The 26,116-nt window shown below is 41.5% G+C and overlaps 1 protein-coding gene across 14 annotated transcripts in view; it reads left to right on the top strand.

Moving 5' to 3' along the window:
- ARVCF (ARVCF delta catenin family member) overlaps window positions 1–26,116 on the top strand; it is a 291,281-nt gene that overhangs the window by 133,421 nt on the left and 131,744 nt on the right. The window contains exon 1 of one of the 14 annotated variants that reach the window (XM_074887422.1): window positions 2,818–3,169. The exons of 12 other annotated variants lie outside the window; for them this stretch is intronic. In XM_074887422.1, the coding sequence (XP_074743523.1) occupies window positions 3,149–3,169 (21 nt within the window). In that variant the 5' untranslated portion in view covers window positions 2,818–3,148. Of the gene's footprint in view, window positions 1–2,817; window positions 3,170–26,116 lie in introns of those variants that run through there. One more of the 14 variants, XM_074887424.1, reaches the window with a different exon arrangement.

The following is a 26,116-nucleotide window of genomic DNA, read 5'->3' as shown; positions in this document are numbered from 1 at the left end:
TTTTAAGGGTAATGGGAGAAAATAAAAAAAGAGAGCTTGGCCCAGATACTATACTTCATCTTCCAGAGAATTAAATCCCTTCCTTTGTATAAATTTTTAATTTCTCAGAGAGAAGAAAGAAAGTTTTCACCCTACTTTTGCAGCTGGGAAAAATGTGACAGATTAAGAAATTAAGGTTCATTAAAAAAAGGGGGGGAGGGGGGAGGTTGCGATGTAGTCAGCAGTCTGATACTAATGGATAGTGTGTTTGTTGCCAGAACTTGGAAGTTCAGAATAACCTTAGGGATCTAATCCATAACTCTTATTTAGGTAATTAGTTCTTTTACTTCAGCATTGCCAAATACCAGCATTCAGAATTACATGAGCTGGTAAAATATTGCAAGCTGCTAAGAAATAAGGGGACTTGAGGTGTATTTTGCCTTTTTTAAAAAAAAAAAAAAATTTTCAAAATTTATTTTACAACCAGAAGGCCTGCATGCATCTATTACGTTTTTGAAAGGAAGATTATCTTTCTAAATAACAACCTGACTCCAGAAGGTGGGACTTCAGCAATGCTAATCTTGCATGGCTTGCACAAATACCTGAGGGTTTACAACATGAGAGACTTCTTATGTGAGTAAGAATTGGCAAGGCCATCCAGGAAGGTTTTCAGTTTCGTCGTTTTGCATGCAAGAGTAGCTACTTCAGTGCCCTATGGATATAGACTTTATACCGTTTTTTTCTTTGACAGTGTATAAAGGTCTGGCACATATCCATGTGCATGCCTAAATTGAATGGTACTTTTCTATGCCAGCACGGCCTCAACAAAAGTTGAGCTATTTTCGTTTGTTAACTGAAGAAAAGTTGGACAAGGAGAAGGGCAGGGGGGGAAAGAGTGCTGTACAAAAGTACAGGAGACTCATACAAAATGCGTTTCTTTTGTTTTGGCCTTTAAGTATTTTATTAATGGCCACTACCAGTTGCCTCTAAATTATTCTACTGTAGATAGAGCATATTTTTTCCCTCCAGTGAAGCAAATACTTTGCTTCAGCTAAACCTTGTGGAACATCTACCATTACCCTTGTCAACCTTTATGGCATTTATTTTTAAACAAATTAAGATCAGAGTTGGGTAACGTAGTTCTGCCCTGTTCTCTGCCCCTAAAATACAAAGCCTTAGCTCTAGTATTTAGCTGGAATGCTGACATTGGCAGTAACAGGAAGACTGAAATTAGGATTAGATATGTCTGAAGCATTCCTTCCGGTCTTTAATGTCAGTACAAGAGATGCCACCTTTTCATGTTGGTCTGGTAGGATTGATATTAATTAACATGTTAATTACATTGACACTGGAAGCATGTTTTAGAATTTTCGGGGAACCTGAAGGTGGGATGAAAAGGCACTTGATGCAAAGGCGCCTATTCTGATAATTAAAGAAGATTAAATTGTAATGTACCGTCCTTTCTGCTTTATAGCTGGTCTTGCTGTCTCTGGAAAACAGGGATAGTCTCTAATTTGATTCCAGTAGCTTTCAGTCCCTAATTACCATTCTTCAGCCACCAGCTGTTACAGTGGTGGATATATTTATTGCTTTGGTTTGCTGTATGGAAGAGGAAAAACAACCCTTACCCCTTGGCTGGTGACTACAAGCAGTGCTGGTTATTTAGCACTGGGGGAGGACTTAGCTGGCTGCCTCCCAGACCTGGTTAACTGCTTTTGTCTGAAGGGCAAGGATTTAGTTCCAGGGCTGGGTGAGCACGTCCTGCTGTCCCTCGGGGGGACCTGGAGGGAAAAAAAGTCTTCAGGTTTAGTTAAGGTTCGTTTACACCTACCTACCTAGGTGTCTTTCTTGTAAGACTCGATGTCTTAATACATTTATTAATACATATCCTTTCTGCAATTTCTTGGAAAAGGCAGAAAGGAGGATCAGATCCTAGAACAAGTATGGGAGGCTCTCCTCCTTCCAGGGATTTCACGGAGGTTCGCAGCCTGGCTGCCTGGTCAAAGGCTGAGCATTAAAAGCTGGGTACTCCCAGTTTACTGGCAATAAACGGATGTGAAAATCGCGCTGTGAGAAGTCCCAGTTTTGTTGCAGAATGTGGTGGATGTAAGGTATAGCACATCTGGCATTCATTTTGGTAATGAGTCATTTACCAAGACAACCTTTTAATGAATGTGGGACAGGTTTGTGGGCAGGTGAATGGCTTTAAAAAATGAGGCCAGTTGTACTTTGAGCTATAAGCCTCGCTGCATCTGTGTAAGATGGAAAAGGGAGGAGACTGGGAGGGAAGATCATTTTTCTTTGGTGTTGGTGCATGAGGGACGGCGTTAATCTCGAAGTGAAGTGCAAAAAGTAAGCAAGCAAGTGCATTTCCTTTCGTGTGCTTTCTTATTCCACCTCCCTGTAATTCACGAGGCAGCTCCGCTTCCCGCGCAGCGGTAGCGGGGGGCTTTCCGCCCCCGCGGCCCCCAGGTTAGCGCTTGTCGAGCCGCTGACAACGGTCGTTCTGCTTGGTGACATTTTCCCTCTTTGTCTTTACCATGCAGCGGGAGAGCTCCGGGGGGGCGGGGAGCGCGGGAACCCCGCGGGCGCAGCCGCTCGCTGCCCTCCTCGCCCGCCCGGAGGGACCGGGCCGGGTGAGCGGCTCCCCCGCCGCCTCCTCCTGCGCCCGCGGAGCGCCGGCCTCCGCCCTCCTCCGCGCCCGCGGAGCGCCGGCTCGCTTCCCCCCGCCCTCCCGCGGAGCGCCGGCCCGCAGCCGCCGTTTCCAGCCGGGAACCGGAGCCGCCGGGCGCTCCCCGCTCCCCGGGCGTGGCCGCGCCCCAGCCCGCTCCGGCTGCGGCCGCCCGCCAGTTCCGCCCCCCGGGCCGGAGCCTGCCGGGCGCCGGGGCAGCGGAGGGGAGAGCCATGTGAAAGGGACGCGTCCCTGGCGGGAGCCGCGGCCGTGTTTTCCTGCCATCGGAGCGGCCCCGCGCCCCTGGATGGGCTCTGTCTGTCGGGAGCTGCGGAGGGGCTCCCGAGCGGCGAGGGTGCTGGGGGGCGGCACGGAAGGAGCGGGCGGCGCGGAGGAAGGCTCTGGCGGCTGTCAGAGCGGCGGGCTGGGTCCGGGGAGGCTTTGCAGGAAGCTGGAGGTGTTCTCTGCCGGGGACTGTAAAACTGGCACCTTGCGTAAATGCCTGCGGAACTCAAACAGGTTAGTGCTAAACTTGGGTCCTTCCTCCGGGCTCTGGCGGTTCTGCGCGGCCGCGTGTGCGGCGGGTCCGGGCCGTGTGGGAAGGAGAAAGCTGTCAGGGGGTGGCGGGGAGCGTTTACTCGGGCTTTAGCCGAGAACTAAGAGCAAAAGCGGACCTGCTCGTTCGAACAGAGCATTCGAGAGAGATTCTGCTTTTGTCCCTGTGCTGTTAACTGGTGAAACACCCAAAAAAGCAAGCTATTGTTCTCTTTGACCTTCTTGTCCTGCTCAGTAAATCTAGGGAACTCTTTGACATGAAGAGCTAGAAATAGTGCTTTTAAAAAAGAAAGCTTTGCTATTGTTTGCTTTTGTTAAATGTTTGCTTTTCCCATACAGTGTTCCGTTGCTTTCTCTTTGATTTTGTTGTTGAAGATATCAGGGAAATAACTTCAGCTTTTCACTCTAAATGTTATTTTAAATAAAAAGCCCTCTTGGCTGTTATCTTAGTAATTATAATGTATTTACAGCTCTGTGTGAAAAGATTTCAAATTGTATTCTTTACCTTGGAGTGTCATTGGGCATTGCAGAGTAAAGCTGTTGCAGGATAGATTTAAATAAATAGAGATCATGTAGGCTCCTGCAATGTATAGGTGCTTGCCTCGTTAACCTTCATCTACCTGGTAAGCCTCAGGAAACCCTGTAAATCAGGTGGTGGCAGGGTAGAGCTGCTCCTCACACTGGGATGAGATGTTACCGTTTTCTGAACGCTCCTTTTTCTTCTCTACCTTTTTAATTTGAAAGAGTATTTTAGGATGAGAAAATGCAACGCTAATACATCCCTGATAATACATCTGTGAATTTGTTTAGGTTCAGTGCACTGGAATTGTTAGAGGTGCTTCAATTTGGTTTAATCGTGCTGTGTTCAACTTGTCCGTCTCGGTAACAGGAGGCTGAATCATTTCTCAATGCAAATAGGCTGTTGGTTCCCTTGAGGGGAAAGTAGCCCTTTCAGCTGGGCCCTTGAGTGATCATTTCTTTGTCTGTAGGCAGTCCCTGTGATCGCTGCCCTGCCTGCTAGAGGTGACCGAATCCTGGTTTTGTTTGGGTGCTTGTTTGTGTGTCACCCTACCTGTGGACTTCTTGGGGAGGAAGGGATTTTATTTGTGTATGCAGTCCTGTTCATACTGCTTGACCTGAACTTAATGTACCTGTCAGATTACATGGAATGGGTTGTTGATTTTTAGATAGGTAGATATAGTTAGCAGCTCTTTGGGATTTGGTTGTTGGGGTTTGGTCGTCGTTTTTTTTTTTCTTTTTCCCCAGTACATGAAGAAAAAAAAAAATAGAGGTAAGGAGCAGAATGCTAACTGTAAAAAAAAAAAAAAAAAAAAAAAAAAAAAAGTGTTTAATGTCTTTTGACCTGTGGAGTAAAGCTGTGTTCTTGTCTTCTGGGTTTTCTGTTTTGATAGAAGGAAAAGCTTGAGTGAGTTAATTTTAGGTCATGCATTTCAGTTAACTTGTAAATTCTTCTTCCATATCAAAACAAAAAAATCTCATGGTTTTAATTTTCGTGCTGCCTGTCATAGTTGAGGATCAGACAGATATATTTATCTTTTCTGATAGAGCAAGAGTTCTTGGTTCATTCTGAGTTCTTTTTGCAATATAACTGATCAGTCTGATACTGCAACAGTGTATTAGAGAATGCTCTGCTTAATGAAAGGCAGTAGTTTTAAACCATGAGTTGTCAGAGAAATTTATTGTGTAGTTATAGAGCCTCTAGAAAGTAATCTTTTAGCTTTAATGATCACAATTAAGTAAAACTAAGCCAAATGGATAAATGACTTTGAGGTGAATGGCAAGTCTACACAATCCATACAGACAAAAATGGGAGAGATACTAGAACGGACTTCTGCCACATTAACTAAAGACCTAATGTGCTTAAAGACAGTCACAAAATTGTAATCAAAAAGCACCAAGAGTAACTTCTAACTATGCTTTTGGCGTCTACTGGGAATAGTCATTCTTCCTGAAGTTCTGGGCCACAAAAGCAGCATTGTACCTGGAAGCACTGGTAGAAGAAACAAATGCTGAGAAGCTGTTCTTGTGACCACAAGCATGCAGGGCAGGTGTCACCTTCTTGACACTCCCCCTTGGCCGTTCCCCTTCCTGCTGATGCGGGATGAAGACTGCTGAAGTTTGTGCTGAGTATCTCCAGTGACCTGACAGTAAGTATAGAGTTTATGAAATTCAGAAGGATCTTGAAGTCTGGAACTGTTAAAATATGTTTGGCCACTGTATGACATACAGCTTTGATCTGGATCTGAAACCTTAAGTGCTGGCTTGCTTCAGGGCCATGAAGTTGTGAAGGGGAAAGGAGTCAAAGTGACTTTTGCCAAAAAGCTCTTCAGTTCTGTGTTATTCCTGCTTCAAGAAAATACTTTGCTAACATTCCTAATTCAGGCACTGAACTCAGTAAGGCTGCCCTTCCTCAGCACTTTGTCCCTGAAGTGTTTCGCTAGAGGATGATACTGATGTGAGAGAGTATGAAATCCTAGATCTGGCAGGATGAAAAAGCAGTTAATGCTTTAGTGACGTATCTGACATGAGCCTGTACCAGTGATGGAAATCTTGTGGAAGAGATGTTCATAACGGTGCAGCATGGAAAAGCATTATCATTTTCCAAACAGTTGGACAAGTCATACTAGAAAAAACAACTAAGAAGGAGCTTGAGTTTCAGTATGGATCTCTGTATGGATTCACCCATGGATTCTCACATATAATAGGCCTGAAACAGGTCTAATGTGCTCTCCTACCTTGGAGTGAAGAGTTGCAGCAGTCTACAACGTTGACTCCTGCCTGCTCCCTGAAGTAAACCCTTTGCCAGCAGTTGTGACCTCTGTGGCAGAGCTGGGCAAAGGGAATGTGTTTTGGGACTCAGTTACTGAGATGTTGAACTATGTACTAGAGCAACTGAGTGGAGGCATGCGTTCACTTCTGGCTCTCCCACAGAGGCAGTAACTCCCTGCAGGAGGGGGGACATTTAGGCAGTTACTGCCTAACTCAGGTGTGGAACTGTGGAACTCGGGTGTGGGGATGTGTCTTTACCTCCTGATACAGGGGCTTGCACAGTGGGGTCCTTCGCCATGACCAGGGTGCTCTGCAGCTGCAGCAGGACACGATGTGTAGGTTGTGAGAATGGAAGTGCTTTGTTTCTGAAAATGCTTTTGCAAGAACTGTGTTCTTCTAAAAGCGCTGTTGGGATATGAGGGTTTATAATGTTCAATTTGTGTGTCTGCCTGCGTATATACAGCTTTGTAACAGCAGCAGACATGCCAGGCAAAGCATTCCAGTGATTGCACTTCCCAAGGCCGTGGTGCTTAACCACCTGTCCCAAAGGTCGTGAGGTGAGCTGGTGTACAGGGAGAATCAGGCTGTCTGCATTTTTTGCTTAAGTTACACTGCAGTTACTAAAAATAAATGTGGGTTTTTTTTTAAAAAAAAAAAAAGCATGTACACTCAATGTCTTTCATTATGTAGAAGTGCTCTTATTATGGAAGATCAAAACGGGGAAAAAAACCCATGTTAAACAGTTGCATTTGAACCTGCACGGGCTGGATGTTTTTAGCAGGGCTGTTCTCAAACATGTAATCTCAAACACTCTTCTCTAAGGAGTTCACTTCTGCCACTAAATTAAGGTTTTGATTCTGACCAGTAGGAGTAGCGTCAGGGTCACTGGTTTGAAAATACTTGTGACATGTATAAAATGTCTTTGTATTTGGGTGTTAAATAATAAGGCATTTCTCTGAAAATGAGGATTGTAGCATGTTCTCAGTGTGTCTTTATCTGTCACCACATCTGTTCCTCAGTTGCTCAAAGTTAATTTCCTTTGTGATAGCAAAATTGTGGAACTATATGAAGGGAAACTTCTAAAAAGCTCCTGTTTAATTTGAAGTATGCCATAAAGGTAGAGAAAACATACCAAAACGTATTTCACTTACTGCTTCTTCCAACCCCAAAACTTCTGAAATGCCTATGCTAATTTAAGGAGGTGTTACTCCCTCCCCTCACCCCACAAGATACCGCTCTGAGACACAGAACTAATACTTCTAAGATAATGTGGATTTAATTAAGGAAACTAAAATTTCAGACTCCACCACTGCTTGTTCACCTTTCTGGAAACATTTGTGGGTATGATTGTGTGAGATGGAAGCTTCAGCTTCACCGGGTTCAGAAGATCCTGTCCTTTGCTGTTGCTGGCTGTTGGTTTCCCAAATTACGCAACAGGTTGCCCTCTCGGTTATGCAAACACACATTTTCAGGACCATTCTGTGGACAAGGCCGGTGAATTGATCCAGCTTAAAAACTGAAGCAAACCCTACACACTTTAAGAAAAGAATGGCATCTTGAACCAGACTGTTTGAGGCCCTTGGAAGAGCTGTACCTTCCCCTGGGGGTGAAACAGGGAGGAGAAGCAGCTCTGTATTATGTAGGTTAGTGGGAGAAAGAAAAGGGCAAGGGAGGAACGTAAACATGTGCATAGCATCTCGAGTAACTACTCTTGCTGGTGAAACAACATCAAGACAATACAGGTGTTTCTTATTTCACATTACTTGGCCTGGGAGCTCTGTGTACATTTTCTTTGGTCAGTTCTTCGAGGACAAAGGAGAGCATTAAAAAGACCCTGTTCTTCATGTTTTTGAAAACTACTGTTTCAGTAGCATCTTCTGTGTGACTGATGTTGTCCAGCAAAGCTCAGCAATGCCCAACAATGACCTTGGGAAAAATTCCTGAAAAGGTTAAGGATGCATGTGCAGGCTGATAGTGGATGGGAACTTTCTTCTGTTGAATTCTGCCTTCCAGGGTATTTTTGTTAATAGAAGTAAGTCTTCCTCATAAATTCATACTAGCCTCTGTATTTTTTCATAGCATTGCACAGACTTGTTTATACTTAAGGAGGTAAGAGAAGGAAATTAATATTGTAGTAGCTTTAATAGTCATAAGGTTAAGGTAGCAGAGGTGATGCTTAGTTTATGTTCAAAGGTTTTGTTTCTAGTCAGAAATGGAACATAGGATTTTGCTGTTAGGTTTTCTTTCCTTTTAAGGATGAGGGGGACCTGATGATTCCTCCCTGTGTCCCAGCCATAGAATAAATAGCAAGAGGAGAGGTTTAAGAGTGAATGGAGTCCCTGAAATAAATCCTGAGACTAGAGAAGAGTGTATTTCAAGTTCTTGGATAAAAGGAATACTGAAACTCAGACCTGATAGTTTTAAATTTCACAATGTCCTTTGTGTCTCATGTATCTCATTAGGTTGTAGCCAGGCTTTGTGATTCTTTTTTTATTCATTTGTCTGCATGCCTAAGCAGTGAACAACTGTAACTGTACCTGAGAGAAGCTTCATGAGCATGCAGAGGCTAAAATCTCACTTTCTCTGGGGAATTGTAATCTTTTGTATCTACAAATGGGCGGGCAAGATCTCTTCTGTCTTACTAAAGGGTGGTGATTCCATGGACTCAGTGCTCCCTGTATACTGCAGTAATGGGAAAATTCATTACTTTCCATGGTGTTCTCTGGCTCTTTGATGAGTCAAGCCCACACCTGCTTAGAGCAGGAAATTGAAATGCCTGAGTTTTTCCCTTTTGGCTAATCCCACACATCTATCCTTAGCATCACAACACTTCTCTTTGGCATTCAAAAAATAAAGTGAAAACTGTTCTAAGTAAACCTGGAGAGTTTTTGAGCTAGGGAATTTCTGCCTCCGCAAGCTAAATCACTTGGCAGAGCTCTGAACTTTTATTTTTAGTAAAACTTTCACAGCCAGACTATTGTAATGTTCAGAGAAAGAGTTCCCGAAAGCCTGAAATGAAACCAAAATGTGAGGGCTTACTTTTATACTGTAGAGAATGTATTTTCATGTGTGTGTGTATATATGTGTGTGTGTATTAAAATACATATATGAAAGAGATGAGAAGATAATTTAAGTAGCATTATTCTGGATGAGTGTAGTGTAGCACTGATCAGAATCATTGGGAACATTCAGAAGACTTTTCAACTTAAAACTTGTAATTCATTAAGGAGCTGAAAGATACCCAGCACAATTTGTTTATGTATGGTAGAGCCCTGAGATGTAAACAGTTGCTGTGTGTGATCAGGATTATTCTGCTGTTTGAATTGTAAACTCTTTCAAATTATTTTAGCAAGTTTTGCATCTGAAGCTATTTGCATCGCTCTCTTTTGATGATCTGATTCTCAGGCAAATTCAGTGTTATGGGAATAAAGGCCCTTTTGGCTTCTGGGCATGGCAGCATGTGGGCCTTCACTGGTTGGTTTTGTGATGCATTTACAAAGGTGTAAACCAGTGTTTATACCAGAATGTTATGCAGAGATGAGAGCTTTCCAAATTTGAATGAGGTGGAGTTTAATACAGGCTACTGAAAGTATGTTAATGTGGAGAAAGGTTCGATAAGGAAAGCAGTATATAAGACTAGATACTGTACTTCACGTGGTACTGCGTTACGATAATGCAGACTTGTTTTGTTTTGAATGGACAGAATGACTTATTTGTAAAACAGATTATACAGCTGGCTGGATTTCTCTATCAATGCCTTCCCGAATCCTTGTTAAGCACTGGTAAACCAGGCCCCAATTCTTTAAATTGAAATGGTGGCTAGAAGCTCTTCCATGTCACTACTGTCTCACATTGGTATAAATTCTGTAGAACAACTGCTCTGGTTCTGCATCAGGTCATGCTGATGTTCTCCCATGTATATCATTTCTTCCCAGTCACCTTGTTGACTTCTGTTAGTGTTTTGTCCTTCTTAAACCACCTTCTTAATGGTAGCAATGATGACCAGAATAATTCTCCTATTGTTCATACACATTAAATTTGGAGGAATGTATTGCCATTTAAACTTAATCCAGCAGATGCTTTATGTTACTGGCCTCAGTTACATTGGTTATCAGCTCATCTGTAAAACTAGCAATATGTTTTGGGAGACCAGTGTTTCCCAGTTGGGCTGTCTTGGTGATCTCTCTCCCATTTTAAGTCTCTGATGAACCCTAGATACAGTTTTCACTAGTTTGAGTGCAACTCTTTATAGATAATTTTTTATGATGCTCTAAAGAGGGAACAGTTATAAATACTCTTTTCCTGGGTTATAAAATATTTCAACTTAAATGCCAGATGCTGTGAAAGTGAAGAGTGACTTTGTAAATTGTAGATTTTATTCATAAAGTATGTGTTGATGCTGCTTACTGTTGTAAAATCTAACTCTTGCTGCTTTCACAGCATCTGGCTATGAGATGTCCCCTTGAATTCCTGGAATGCTGGCAGACTTTTTTTTAAGAGTTAACTAATGATATTAAGAGTTGCCTTTAATGAAAAGGGAAAGGTTATTTTGTGCTGTTAACTTCAAAAGCTATATGGTTTCATTACTTCCCCTAAATGCGGGTTGGCTTGTGTGTTGTCATGCCTTAGTTGTTTTCTGTTGAGTTGGTAATTTTGAAATTAGCTGGTGTGCTGTAGAAGAAATTCTTTACTGTCTAGTTGCTTCTTCCTTTGTTTGCTACTAGATCTTATAAATACAGTTGTATCTCTATTTGAGAGTTATGTGGTTCTTGAATGCTCTTGAAAGAGGTGGTTGGACTTCATGGGTGAGGTATTTCCCTCTGGTTGTTCTCACTTATTGCTCATTTGGGTAAAGAAAGGGAGTAGGTGAAAGCCCCTCCTAAAGCAGCACTTTACTACCCTGTTCCTGATGGGTGTGAGATTATAACCAGAATGGCAATACTTAGAGCATTCCCAAAACTTAAGAATTCAAGACATGCATAATGCCTTTGTTTGCACATGCATTGATACCTACAGTGACATGATAAGGGTACCCCCCAGCTTTTTAATAAGCTTATTGTACTTTCTGGTTCTTGATTCTCCTCTTTGCCCAAAAGGAATGGACTATGGTATGTTTACAAGAGTTTTTAAAAAATTATATTTCTCATATTAGCATATGTAAATGTGAGTAAATATATGTAAATGTATGCTAGACAAGGAACATTTCGCATTTGTCCTTAGCAATTTCATCTCATCTGGGTCATTCTTTCTCTTTCTACCATGACATGTTGTTTTATTACCTGAGGTTAGAATGCATCTTGGTCACGACGACACATTTATCTTGTATTTTATTATGTGATCTTATCACATCCCATTTCTTTTCTCTTTCCTATTCAGCTTTTCATCTGTCAGTGACAGTCATGACACCAGCTAGTGGCACGGTAATACCAGGGCTATGTATTAGTGCACACTGTTGGCAATTTTTAAGGGTAATACTTTGTTTCGAAGGTACAAGGTTCTTTTTAGCAGGTTATTTCTGGAGGGAAGAGCCATTTGTAATTACATCAAAAACAGCAGCCATCAATCATTTTTGATGTAGGAGACAGCAATAAAGGCTTCCTTGGATAACATTCAGTAAACGTGAAGCAAGCAGAAGGTGACACTACACCCTTCTCTCTTGACTGCATCAGTACAAGGGAGGTGCAAAGAAGTACTAATTCGTTATTTGTGTAGTAGTGACAGACAGACCTTTGTATTTGCAGTTGCAGCTTCTGTATTTTAACATATAAAAATAAGTATTTTCCATCAACTCTATAAGAATGTGAAGTGAGAGGGGGAATGTTGTTTAGTTCCATTGTTGAAAATGTTATGGCCCCTTTTTAATATTTTGGATTTAAAAATGTGTTCTTTTCTACCATTTCTTCAAGGGCCAAATCTTCAAAGGGAAAACTGCTGCTATATAGGCAACCAAAAATGAGGGACAGACTTTCAGATCTTTCAAGTATACACCAACTCCAGATATGATTAGAGATCAATTAGAGTGCTGTGTCCATCCACTGAAAAATTTTGAAAATCTGGCTGCTGGTTTTGGTGTGTAAATAGCAACTTAAACATTTCCCTGCAAGCTTTAAATCTAGTGTGACACACTGTTAATCCAGTAAGTTGTTCTGCTTCTTGGTTTCTGAAACTCCAGTCAAAATCTTTGTGTTTCAGTTACATGAGATCAGTTTCTTTTTCTCTCTTTCATGAAGCTGACACTTTAAAATTTCAGGTTAACAGTGCTAATGCAAACTTTTCAATACTCATAAAATGTAATTTTCTTCCTTTGCTGCCTCCACCAAGAGGCATAGCAAATATTGTATAACACCCATCCCAAGCTTGGCTGGATTCCAGAGACTCTTCAGAAAGAGACACTAGTAAAATTGGCATCTGCCGTGTACATCGAGATAGTAAAGGAAGAGTCATGTCCACAGCAGCTGAAGTGCTGTGTATGCTTGTATAAATATACTGCAAATGTGTGGGTGTGTTTCATGAATTGTTGCTCTCTGAATTTTCTTGCGTTCAAAGAAACTTGGCCGAGGTACATTATGTGGATACTGTTTTGGCAACTGGAGTCACAAAAATATTTACGAAGACTGTTGAGTTCTTCCCCCATACTCTTATCCCTCCTTCCTGTATTTAAAATTCCCTTAAGTGTTTTGTTCTTCTAAAAAATCCGCAGTTTTCTTTTAAAGGGACAGGGAGAATTAGCTTTCTCCTGGGTGTAAATTATAGATAAATGCTGTTTAAAGATGCCTTTAAAATTTAAGGTAATGATGGAAACACACCACTTAAACTATGTTGTTTTTTAATGTTTCCTTTGGACTACAAAGACTATATTTTGGGGTGGCTAGCAAATTGGGAAAAGGTACTTTTCCTCTGTTAAAATTCAGCTCCATGTTCTCCTGAGGAAAAATGTCGAGATGGCTTTGTTTGGCACTTCATGCAGTATAGCTCAAGTAGAAGCACTCTTTTGTGGTTCTGCCATATTGTGTTTCCCATAATGGTGGTGGGAATGCACTATGAATGCCCACAGGATTGTGTGAGCTCCTGGTTTCATCCAGAACGGATGCAGGCTGTGAACTTTGCTGTGAAGCATGGTTGGGATCAGACTGCACACCTGGTTAGTGTGTGGGAGCTAATGTGAAGTGATGAAGGCTGACTTCTCCATCGGACAAAATAAACTAGCTATTGGCCCTGACAACTGTTGAGGACAAAGTTCTCAAAATTATTTCACAGTTTCATAGTTTGACTAGTTGAGCAGTGCACTTCAGTCTGTTGTTACAATGCCACTTTTCCATTTTTTTTTAACTGGTCTCTGAAATTCTAGATTCGGTTCTGATAGCACTCACAGCAGTTTAGAGCTGGCTTTCTGGCAGAAATCACAATCTGGACTTTGGGCTTCAGGCAGGTACAGGTCTCTAAAATGTCTTTGGATTTAGTGGAGAGTTGAAGGAGAAGGAAGACTGTCATGAGCTGATCAATTGCCTTGGAAATGAAAGAGTTAAGAAGGGAAATCTGATTGCACAGCTGAAATCTCAATTTGAACTTGTGGTCTCTTGAGAGAAAATGCCATTCAGCACTGTTGCACAGAGTTATTTCATTCTTAATTTTAATTGACATGTCCCAGAATGCAACCTTCTCTTGCAAATCCTTACAGTACAGAGATGTTTGTGAGTCAGTGTGTCTCTGTGTGGGCGATTTCTGTGTTTCAAATTCAGGTCATCATTAATTTCCCTTTTGATACCAGCATTGTTTCTGCCTACATTATTCACTCAATAGGTTTATGAAATTGGCATGAATCTTCCCCTAAATAAGATCTTGGTCACCTCCTGGGATTTCAGCTTAATGACCTGACCCTGCTCCCTTTTTTCCTCTCTCTTTCTCTCTTTCCCCTACCCTCCTGTGGGTGCCTGTGAACAGGTAGAAGTGATGTTTCTGTGGAAGTGTTAGCCCCTTGCCTTGGAAGCAGGGGCATCCCGTGCAACTTCAGTAACAGAAAAGTAATTATTTTATTGTTGTAAAAATGGCACCAATGTTTTAACTTTATTAGGGGGGAAAAAAGCCCTTAAGCAAAAACTTGTTCTGGTGTAACATCAATTTTTCATTCCTCTTCTGGGTTTAATTCAAACCCAGTTATTTATAAACCTAGCAATAGTGGCAGAACTGTGCAGGTCCATTGTGTAGTAGTTCTGAGGAGTAGAGATACCTGCCTAAAATATTTTTTAATATTTTGTATCTCCAGTATTGATTGCATTTTCCAAATAAACTGTATGATTGTTCAGTATTGGGATTACCCCAGAACTTAATTATGTTGCCTATAGCTTTTGTCTCTGTTTTGTATCTGATGGGCATCAGTTGGAAGAAACACTTTACAAACAGTAAGGAGCCTAAATGCATACAGTATTTGCAAATGTAGTGGAAAAACTGTCATTCAGAATATCAACTTGTGGTTTAATTTGTTCTTAATCTGTAGATGAGCAGATGAGGACAGCTGCAGGCAAATCTGGAACACTGAAAGTTTCTTTTCAGTGCAGACTTTGACTACCACTCTAGCCTATAATGGATAGGGTTAGTCCTACAGGTCTAAATGCTTTGAAAATGTAGATTTCCAGAGTAGAATTTGTTTCTAGTTATATTTTTATTTTTTCTGTAATTTATCATCTTCGTCTTCGTAGCTGTTTTAGCTGGTACAGTATTTTGCTGGCATACAAGACATGGTAGCTATGATTCTGAAGAACAGTCTTCATTGTCGCTTGGATTTCTGCATAACATCAACTCCATCGCAGAAACCACGTAGTGTTTGGATGGTGATGATGATGATCAGACTTACTGCATCTGCACAAGAATGTTTCGGTTTACGAAGGGTTACTCTCAGTCTTAAAGACAATAATTGAAGTCCTCTCAAGGCTTTGGCTTTTTTAGATAATACCCACTGTTCACCTTTTTCAGAAAAATTGATCAGAGGTAATGTAGGTAGACTAAGTAGGAAGAAGGGCATGATATGGTGCATTCTTAATAAAGCGTTTATTTTTTCCCTCTGAGCATAAGTAGGATGTGTTGGGTTTTAACATAGGAAGTGGTTTTGTATTGTTACTAGTTTATCAAAGTTGAAGTAAGCCATTGTGTGTGAGTTTATCCTTCCTAGTAGGCCAAAGCATTGCTCCTTATGTAGAGTTCCTCACTTGCCACAAAAACCAGTAGCCTGTTTTATAGCTGCTTTCTGATAAGATTTGAATGCCCCTAGATAAAAGGAGACAAAGCTCCCTGGTTTTATCTTTGCAGCTGATGGGTCAGCCATAATGTAGAAACGGTGCAGTTCAAGACAGTGTTCCAAGCGATGGCTGGAACTGAGAGCATGGTTCATGGCCACTTCTCCTTCCTACTAATGAAATGCCCATCCCTAGACTGACATTAATTTCATAAACTCATAGCTAGAGCCTATAGTCTCCATCACATGTTTACATGAGTCTTGATCTGTCACATACCTATACCTGGAATGTTGCCTGGATGCAAGCTTTTCACTGCTACCTGGGTGGTAAGAAAATGAATTTTACTTCTGATGTGCTGTACGAGGATCCTGTAGAACTCATTTTTGCTTGATTTCAGTCTTCTTAGCGCAATAGGAAGGCATGCAAGTAATGATCATCTCTGACCGGGTGTTTCTTAGAAATTATCACTGCTGGCTTATTTCTTCTGGGGGTTTTCTGATCTGGGGTTTGAAGCAGGAAGGGAGCCTGCCTAGGCTTTGTCTGGGGGTCATGTCATGAATAGCTGCTGTGATCTGATAAAGTGTGTGATTCAGAAGAGAAACTCAATTTAGTTCTGTTATCTGGTCTTTTGGTATTCTACTTCATTTTGAAAAACGTGTCTTTGAATTTTAAGCTGGTGAATTAAAAATAACAGTGTTTATACCCTTGTACAGCTGAGTGCCTTAGCTGGGGTGGGGGCTTTATCAATTATTAAAGTGTGGACTTGTTTGGTTTTGTCCAGCTTCAGTGCAGAACACAGCCTGCTGAACTTGCTGAGGGGAGGTAAGTATGAGAGTTTTGTTCTCAGCAGAATCATTCGTCTTGCATATGTTTCCTCAAAAACCTAAAGGTTTCAGAATCTATTAGTGTGTGCATGTGTTTGCTTCTAAACTAGAATGTGCGTAATATTACAAATACACTTTACGGGGGCTGTACCCTAAAAATTTGAAATGTGTCCCTGTGTATATGGTTTGTTTTTTCTTTCTTAAACTTTCTTTCTTTCTTTCCTCCCTCCCCCACAGATACCCATATATTAAAGGTCTGGGGAAAAAAAAAACATTGTTTATGTGCAGCCTATTGTTCAGTCAAAGTGCATATTATCAATGGTCACATGCTTTGCTTAAATATTTTATAAGATCAGTGTATAGTAGGGTAACCCTGCCTTCTTTCTTGTCTGATTGTGCATTTCCACTTATACCTAGTTAGTAATCTAGACAGGCTTGAAATATGTAAGCTTTTAGCAGATATTTGATTTCAGACATGCTTTGTTCTGAAAGTTCCTCTTTGTGCTCAAATGACAGAGCTTTGAGTGGTAAAAAACTTTCTTTTTTCCCCCCTCAGTGTTCTGACTTTACAATGCTGAAGTCATCTTGTATCTGTAAAGGGTGTCTCCTGTTCTCTCAGGCCTCCAATATGAGGCAAAAGCCATGCAGGTTCATGCCAGTAGGATAAAATATGAAGGCAGGTTTTGGACACTGCTTCAACATGAATCCTGTCAGAACTGGATGGGGAGTACATCCAGTGAAAGGAAAGTCTCTGTGCAGCAGTCTGTGTATCCTAGTAATGTTTCAGGCGTATGACCATGGAACTGGACTCCCAACACTCAACAATAACAAAGCAGTTCGAAAGAAACGTGGTCAGAAACTAGATAGGGGAACTGAGCTTTGGTTGCACTTGCAGTTTGAATAGGGCAGAATCTAGCAGGGAGCCACTGGCACCTTTGTAACACCACACAGAGGTGGGTGCACCACTGCACAGGGGAGAGGTGGTGGCTCTGGTGCTGTTCACCTCCCTGTAAGGACAGTGCTTTCTATTTCCCCTAAATGGTTTTAATACAACTGCTGTTCTCAGCGAAGGGGTTTTGACAGGCACTGAGCTTGGACAACTCTCTTGCTTTGTTCCTAGGAGTTTGAAGTGCTGCCCCTTCTAGGATCAGGCCACAGAGTAGGAGAATAAAGAAATGCCAAAAAAAAAAAAAAGGAGCTGTTGGAATGAATCTTTTTCTGGCTCTGGGTGGAGAAAGGTCTACATGCTTTCTTCTTCCTGCTCTTAAGTGCAACAGGGTAGTTGCAACTGCTCTTTTGGTACTTCTGGTCTGACACAGAGAAGGAAGTACTTGATCTCTTGGCAGAGGGTCTGCTTTCCACTTTTCTCCTGAAGTTTCCAGTCAGGTGTTACAGAAATTTACAGGAGCTTTGTCACTAAGTGTGACCAATAGGTCTGGACCTTCTGCAGGCTCAGTAGACATTAAGACTCCTGAGTACAGATCTGCAGTGGCTAAGTTGCAAGCAATAGTGATTATCCCTGATTTTTTTTTTTCTGGTTGAGTTTTGTTCTTATTTGAACCAGAACTACTTCTTGTTATCATGTCAGGGTCATTACCCTGAGGATAAGTGACAGCAGCTTATTGCTCGGGTTCATGCTCCAGAGTTTCATTGTCTGAAGACATTGGCTTCTGCCTTCTACCTATCCAGGCAGGTTCAGTGGAATGGATTTTTGATTCTTTGCTTAGTCAAAGTTCTTTTAGGAGCATCATTATCTCTGAAGGCAATTTAATTTACAGGAAACACATTCAGCTTCTTGCAGTGTGTGCATCACGAAAATTTGAGTAGAAAATTAATCTGAGGAACTGGAAATTAATTGGGAGGGAAATTGTTGCTTTAAAGATGTGCTAAATAATCACCATTTTACTATATTTAGCTGTCTATTGAACTAATATAAGAAGTGGAGAAGATAAACCGCTATAGCCTGGTACTCCTTATTTTGGAGGGACAATACAATACAACAGCCAAATATTTCTTCCTTTAACTCATTGGACTTCTGTAAGTGCAGAAAGCTAGCTGTCGGCTATCAAGAAGGTTTGGGAGCTACTGGATGCCTGGCTGCTTGTAATATGCTTTCAGAAATCTTAGCTTGCTTTATAGTTTTCCAGAACTGGAAGTCATCCACGTGAGTACATAAGTACTTCATAGCACTGGGGCCTGGAGGCTCTGCTGTTCCTCAGGGTAAGTGATGATGTCTGAGGAATGACCATGGAAGGAGTGTGACCCTCAGGAGAGTAAGCTGTACCTCCTGCTGAGTTGTCTTTGGAAAGCAAATGAATTGGTAGCAGTGGCAAGGTATCTCTGGGCTCTCTCTTAAGGAGTAAAGTAGAATGATGAAGCATTTGAAGAAGCGTTTCCTCAGTTTTCTTCTGGACTTTGCAGTAGATAGGCAGTGGTAACCATTCCATTTGGTGTGCTTTGAAATCACTGCTGAGTGGAAAAGGTGATGTCAGAAGCACGCTAGGGACATGGTAATGCTGTGTAGGGTGTTTTAAGGAGATTCCTTTTGCTATCTTTACACTCCAAAAGGCCTTGTAGGTGGCTTAAATGGTACAAACTGTCAGACTAGATCCAGGTTCTGCGTTATCTTTGGGGTTTTTTTGCTTTGGGGGCCAGTGAGTTGCTACCAAAAAAGAGAGCCAGAAGCTGTTAAAAGGAGGGTGTTGAAGGCGCAGCAAGTTATTTTTGCTGGTGCTGAGTTGAACTTTCAGCCATCTGGTGATAATAGTGTCACTCTTGAATTCAGTCTTTCCTTGTTAGAGAAGTTTAATTGAAATGTGATGAATGAAGATTGTGTGCAATGTATCAGTTGCATTTTTGTGTCTGACAATAGCAAGGATCAATTTAGTGAGAAGCGCAGTAGAGCATACTATGGCTACTGATTTAGAATCTAATTGAGGACCTTTTTTCTCATGAAGTGGCTGTGAATGTCAACATATAATAATATGGGGCGACGTGTCAATACCATGGAGGCAGCCTGTTAGAAATTATATTGAATTAATTCTAGACAACAATGATGTAAAGGTTAAACAAGCACAGAAGTGTGACAGAGCAGGTATTTGTTACAGTATTAAGAATATATTGAAGATGTGAAGAACATGCACGAGAACATGCCTCTTAACCCACAGCTGGGACCATGTGATTAAAGGTGCTTGATTTAAGGGGGTTGATTTGCAGATGGGAACCTCAGAAACCTGTTCTCTAAATAAGTCAGGTCACATAGGCAGAGAGTGGAGAGGGTTTATAATGATGATTGATGAAGAGCTGGATTTTAAGGAGCTTTTTAAAAGAGAGATTGTGAAGTGTATGTTTGCATGCTTTGGCTTCTTAAAGCAATCGTGTTAGCAGGATCACTGTAGTCTGAAGGTGTGCGGAGACAGCTTTGCTAGGCCGTCTGATACAGCTGGGGAGAGTGGAGATGAGAAAGAATGAGCAGGCTTGAAGGACATCTCCACTTTTCTGGTCAACTGGTGAAGATAATTTTGAAAGATCCTTTTGCTGTTTCACCTAAGGGAATGAATTCTGGAAGGATTGTCAACACTTTGTTATTGAGATAAAGGTAAGCATGTTACAGTTCCTGGATGCTGTGCTCTGTAATGAGGAAATAAGGGAATGTAACTTTGGGGTTACCTGAGGGAAAATCTTAGTACTTCTGGCATTTGAGAAGTCTAAGATTCAGACCATATAAAGTATATGGAAAGAGTAGAGATATGCTTTAAACTGTGTGGAACAGGTATTCAAGTGAATTTCTTGTTTTAATCTGTACCACTTCAGATTATGGCATATTAATTTAATTTTTTGGACAGGCATGTTTTGGATTGAGTAGATACCTGGAAGATAAACTGTTCTAAAGTGTTCCAATCTTATTTTTGTATCTGTATTTGCCTGTCTGATGAGCAAAAGGAAACTCATGGTCTTCTGTGTCACAGTAAGAAAGCAGTGCTGACTGAAGTCTGTTTATTTAGCCCCAAGTAAAGATGGTAATTACTATGCATATGTTTATAGCTGCTGCAGATTTGAATGTGGGGGAGGCAATTCAGAAAGGCTTTGAGTTGGTTTTTTTTTTTTCCTATTGGCTTGGTTTAGATGGAGAGTGTCTCAAGAGGAACTGGAATGCAGATTTATAATTTCAAAAACAGTAGCATATATTTTGGTGGCTAAAATGGAACAACAGAATCACCAAGTGGTTGAGGTTGGAAGGGACCTCTGGAGGTCATCTGATCCAACCCACCTGCTAATGCAGAGTCACCTAGAGCCCAGGACAGTGTCCAGACGGCTTCTGAATATCTCCAAGGATGGAAACTCTGCAGCCTCCCTGGGCAATCTGTGCCAGTGCCCTCACAGTGAAAAAGTGTTTGCTGATGTTCAGACAGAACCTTCTGGGTTTCAGTTTGTGCCCATTGCCTCTTTTGCTGTCACTGGGCACCACTAGAAAGAGCCTGGCTCCATCATCCCTGCACCCTCTCTTCAGGTATTTATTTACATAGATAAGATCCCCCAGATCCCTCTCTTCTCCAGGCTGGCTCACATTCCACTTGGTGTCCACCAGGGTCCCCCATCCTTTTCTGCCAAGCTGCTTTCCAGCTGGGTGGCCCCCAGTGTGTATTGGTGCCTGGGGTGTGTATTGGTGCCTGGGGTTCTTTCTCCCCAGGTGCAGGACTTTGCGTTTTCCTGTGTTGAACTGAAAAGCGAAAAGTTAACTTAAAAGTGGAAACACTTTGGCCTACCTTTACATACTGTTTTTAAACAGTAACCTTTAGTCTGAAACATTGGAAAACAATGCTGTGAGCATGCCAAGATGCTGAAAAATTCCAGACATAGCCTATTTAAAATAAAAAAAAGTCTTGATGTGCACACCTCAAGTGCAGATGATGCTGTTAAAACCAATCTGCTGATTTAGAAGGATGCATGTTTATTTCATGCAGCTTGGAGCAAACAGAATACTGGTTTTGGTAGTATTTTGTTTCCAGAACCCCTCGGTTCAAGTGACCAGCTCAAAGGAGAAAGGTTGCAAGGCGTGTTCACTTTAGCTTTTAGGAGACATTATAGTTCCCTTCTGCCTGTTTCCTTTTCAAGTAGATTGCTTATGGTTTCCATTTGAATGTTGTTTGTTCAGGGAAATCTAATGTAAATAAATTGATTGTGAAATGTGGTTAGGTTTTTGTTCCATAGTTCTCTTGATGCAGTTACAAGGATCTTCTAGAGAAACTGCAAACAACCTTACTTTTAGTGCATCCATTTTGAGAATCATAACAAGCCCTTCATTTCTGCACTTCAGAACTTCCTCAGTTAGAGAAAAGGACCAAAATTTTGAACACTATGTATAAAAAAAAAATGCAGGTGTTTGGAGCTCAAATCACTGAACTCAGAACCCCTGAATGATAAGTAGGTGTTTTGTGTCTGTTGGGAAGCCTTGAGGGGCTTCTTAGCAGAAAGGAATAAGCACCTCCAGGGGCTAATTCATTTCTTCTGCGGCTCTGTGCACCCTGAAGGCTTGCCGTTGCTGGAAGGGGCATACCTGCCTGAGTTTCGGAGCTGCTCATCTCATGCAACCCCAAGAGGAAAAATAGCCCTGGTGTTGCTTCTTTTTTTCTTCCCTGCATGGGATGAATGGGGAGAGAATATGACTAATTCAGGGGCTTGTGAAACCTCAGTAACTGTTTGTAGGTGTGTGGAAGAGCAGCAAGGTAGGAAGACTAAATAAATTGGAAAAGCTGTGGGAGATATATTTTAAATATGATTTCTTGTAGGATGTTGAAATTTCTTTCTAGTCCAGCAGAATAAGAAAGAGATGCTTTGAACACTCTGGACTTCCAGGGAAAAGGTGTGATATGTAGACATCCTTCTCATACTTTCATCTAGATGGCAAATAAAGTAAAACTACATACTTGATAAGGCTTATGCTTCATTCTTGATCAGTAAGTTTAATCATTGAGTGACTTCTGATGAAGGTGGAGGTCATCACTGCCTTAAGTCTAACGTGGATTTTTTTTTTCCCCCTTGAATATGGATAACCAGCATGTGCCCATGTCAGGATTCCCTCCCTCCCAAATTCAAATTGAATGTTTTACATACTCTTTCAGAGAATGATAAAGATTTTAAAATCTGGATTCACTTCTACCAAAGCGGACTGGAAAACAGAGTTGTGAGGTGTAGTTGGAAGCAAAGACATACAATTCAAGCTAAGTGATACTTTTATTTTTAGTGACAGTAAGAATTAAGAGGAGATTAGTCTTGAGTTTTCAGCTTTGAAATAGTGTTACTGACATTAGGAGTTTGATTCAAATCCATGAGAGCGATGATTTATGGCCAAATGCTGTTGGTTTGTTCTCAATGACAGTGTGTCCTCATCATAGAATACAACATTGCATTGTGCCTGTCTGGTAGGATATCTCTTAGACTTCTTTAGTGAAAAAAGGATGGTGGTTGTTTTAACCAAAAAGTTCCCAAGTCACATTTTTCATTGCATCTTTAATGGTTTTGGGCATCTATTGTGTTGAGCCTGTTTTGTCCTCACCAGGCTTCTCCATGGCCCACGTCCTCGTGAGGCTTTAATGGGATCTCACTGAAGTACAGGGCCTGTCAGGCCAGCGTGGGTGCTTTAGCCATGGGGTCAGTACAAGTTCAAGCTGGAAACCCTTAACTCTGTGTGAATGATCAATCTTCCTTTCTGTTCAGAAATGTCTCAATTAAATTAACTAAGGCTGAAATTGGATCAGAATTGCTGTAAGCTTACAGAGGCAGGCTGTAGTTCTCTTGTCATTCGTACTTTTTTTAATTTAGAGATTACTGTGGCGGGGAATAGCAGCAGGACCTTTTTTGAAATAACCTAGAATTGTGATAATGATAAAATACAAGAGTTCGGTAACAGCAGGAAAATGGAAGACATCTCTTCTGCTATAGTGGGTGCACTGTCTTGTGGTACCTGCAAAGCTTCATATCTAGAAGTAGTTGACTTCTTTGCCTTTGCCTGCCCCTTCCAAAGTCCTACGCTGTGTTCTTTCCAGAATAGGCATTTTGTGGGAGCCTTATGAACCATGAGTCAGAGCACATGGGAAGGCTGAGCATATTTGTGTGCCATGATTTTGCCATACATGGATGCAAATTCTGTGTGTGGTTGTGACCCCACTCTTCTGAGTTACCTATTTCTGCATTTTTATGCTGTGGATTTTATTGAAGATGAGGCCTCAGTTAGTGGTAATGTGTGCTCTAGCAGATCTGAATGTGGGAGCCGAAGACAGGAGGCAGTTGTATCAGCAGGACATAAATTAAGTTCCTAATCTACTTTTATCCAGTAAAAGATAGAGTGATAGGAGAGCCTTAAAGACAGGTTTAAAAAGCTCTTATAAATGAGAGCGAAATTGATTGTACTATGTCTGGAAAAACTTCACTGTTTTGGTTCGGAAAGGGATACATTTAGTTACAACTATTGCAAACTTCCAGAACTGACTGTTGTCGCTGGGAGAATGCAGTGCTGGGGGGGCATTTTTGCAGAGGGAGTCATTGTACAGTAATTGGAGGACAAACATTTGGTAGTTTAGCAGTGTGGTTGAGTAGACGCCAGCTTTTAATTGTGGTATGTGGATCCCGCTGATGTTTCCAGCGGCATTTGGAATGGCAGCAAACTAGTTAGCCAAGTGTAGCAGGATCATTGCTGGGGAAATGCTCCCTGTAAAATTTCCAGACTTGAAGGGAACCGAAAGGGTGTTTTTTGTCTTCCTTTAAATGTGACAGATGCCAATCAAGTGGAGAAATGTTAAGACTTTTTTGCTTTTTCCTGGAATTGATGTGAATTTTCCGTTCCAGTTGTTTTGAATAATTCCAACTCCACATTTCTCATCTGTCATGAAGAGGATATAGTGTGATGTTGATGTAGCAGTGAGGTACCTTAACTGCACCATGGCTTTTGGAATGTGGTCATTGGCATTGTTACTGTCCAGATTAATGTCTTTGTTTTTCTTTCTTGTGCTTGGAAGGTCTACAAAGAATATTTAGAATCTCCTGTGCTATAAGGCCCCCTGGTTTTATTTATTTTTCTAGAGAAAGAATCTTAAAAAAAGATCATCGGCTGTCTGATTTGTTCTCACTCTCTTCACCTTCTATGTTGTATGCCTTGTTTATATTAAATTGAAAAAAATAGTTTAAAAGTCCACACATACTTAAGGGTAGAGCTCCTCTTGCTGCCAAGAGTGAGTACAAGCTCTGAGACTCCATCATCAGGCTGAAGGCAGGTTTGGTACTGGCTCCTGTCTTGGGGAACCCTGCTCCAGTGTATTACTTACAGAAAAGTGTGTTAGCACAGCTGTGGGGAACTAATTTGGCATCCTGTGTGTTTGTTGACTTACCTCTATGAGAAGAGAATATCAGGAAAAAGTTATTCTTTGAAGTTTGCGATGTTAACCAAAAATTGCTCTCTTTTCCAGTGAGTGACGTGATTTTTAAGGCTTTTATGTGCAAAATCTGAGATGATACAAGTACTAAGTCTGCCAAATTGAATCCTAGATAACTTCCTAGAATTCTTAGATAACAAAGTAGCAGTATAAGGAGAAATGTATATTTGGGCATCCTGGAATGTCTTGCTTTGTTCAGGGATCTAGACCAGAAGAGGTGTGCACCCTGTTCACTCCACCGTCATGTTTTCTCTAAAGGCTCAGGTTATTTGCTTCTGCTAGAATCTCTTCAGCAGGGCATGTTACAGAGCAGAGGGGAAAAGGAGTTGTAGGAGTTTCTTGTTCTCTCTTTATAATGATTAATTTCTGTCTTCCTGTAGGGAGTCAAGTGGACAGTCCTTGGGCAGGTTAAATGTCTTTGAACATTTTGGAAAAGTAAATGCCTGCCCTATGTGGGCTTAGATGAAAGCAGGCGATGTGCCAGGAAGCATGCATGGCTCTAGGACTGAAGATTGGACTGTTAGCTGTATCTGTGTTGCCAGCAACAGTGATGCTTCCAGATGCTTTTCCCTGTGTCTTCACTAGATGGTAAGAGACATGACAAGTGAAATGTATGTAGTAAACACTGCCCGCAAAGTACAGATGTAAGGAGATTTTGCACGTACATGAGACATCTGACCTGTTTCTGCTGGGTAGTAAAAAAATACATGAGAGAAATTTGTAGATAAATGTGCAGCAAGGCCTCCTACCTGCTTTCTCCAAATCCATCTCTCCCTAGCAGATTTAAAAAAAAAAAAAAATCCTTTACTCATCCTCTCCCAACTATCAGACTTCCCTAGTTCCCCTCAAAATTATTCTTCCTCTGTTTTTTTGGCCACTTCTTATTCTGCTTGTCCTTCATCTGTTCCTCCCTTAGACTTCCGCTTCTTCCCCAGGTGGCCATTGTACAAGCTGGGTCTCGGGCCTTGGGAGCATTGCTGTGTCTTTGGCCGGTCTCATCTGGTTACTGTTCCTGGCTTTCCTTGTAATTCTCTTTGGGCATAAGAAGGCTCCATTATTCCTTACTGCATTAAGGAGAGGGTGAATCTTGTTTACTGTTCCTGATTACCTTGATGATCATCAAAAAGGCTGGAGACTTAGTGGGAAGTAGGGAAAGGGGACACACTCAAAAGCTGAAAGTTAGGCTGGCCTTAAAAGGAGATTTCATAGTCCCTCCCCAGCAGGGTGGAAGGTGGCACAGTGTCTTGTATGAAACTCCTCAAGAGCAAACCTTCTTTGTAAGCTGCTGTTTCATTCCCTGAATGCTGGTGAAGACTTTGGAGATCTCATGAATGGTTCTGGTACAGTGTTCTGAAATAGCTTGTTGGAGGTGGTGTCAGATTGCTCACTGCTGCTGGTTAGACTTTCTGTTTGAAAGATCTCATTTGAATACCATCATACTTCTGTCCTCTCTCCATTTTTCTAGTTCATTTGTTAGTATCAGAGTGCTAATGTATGTAGCTTTGTGCAATTAGATGTAGCCATGTTAGGTCCTCTGGCAGTTTGCAGTCTTTGGTTACCTGAAAGTACAGTTTGAAAGAGTATGCAGAAGTGTGAATGCTCATACACAAGCTAACCCTGTAAGCAGATCCTCTTTGT

This window comes from Strix uralensis, chromosome 17, assembly GCF_047716275.1.
Source record: "Strix uralensis isolate ZFMK-TIS-50842 chromosome 17, bStrUra1, whole genome shotgun sequence".
In the NCBI taxonomy this organism is placed as follows: Eukaryota; Metazoa; Chordata; class Aves; order Strigiformes; family Strigidae; genus Strix; species Strix uralensis.
Note: the sequence above shows the minus strand (reverse complement) of the source record. Positions and strands in the feature narration are given on the sequence as shown.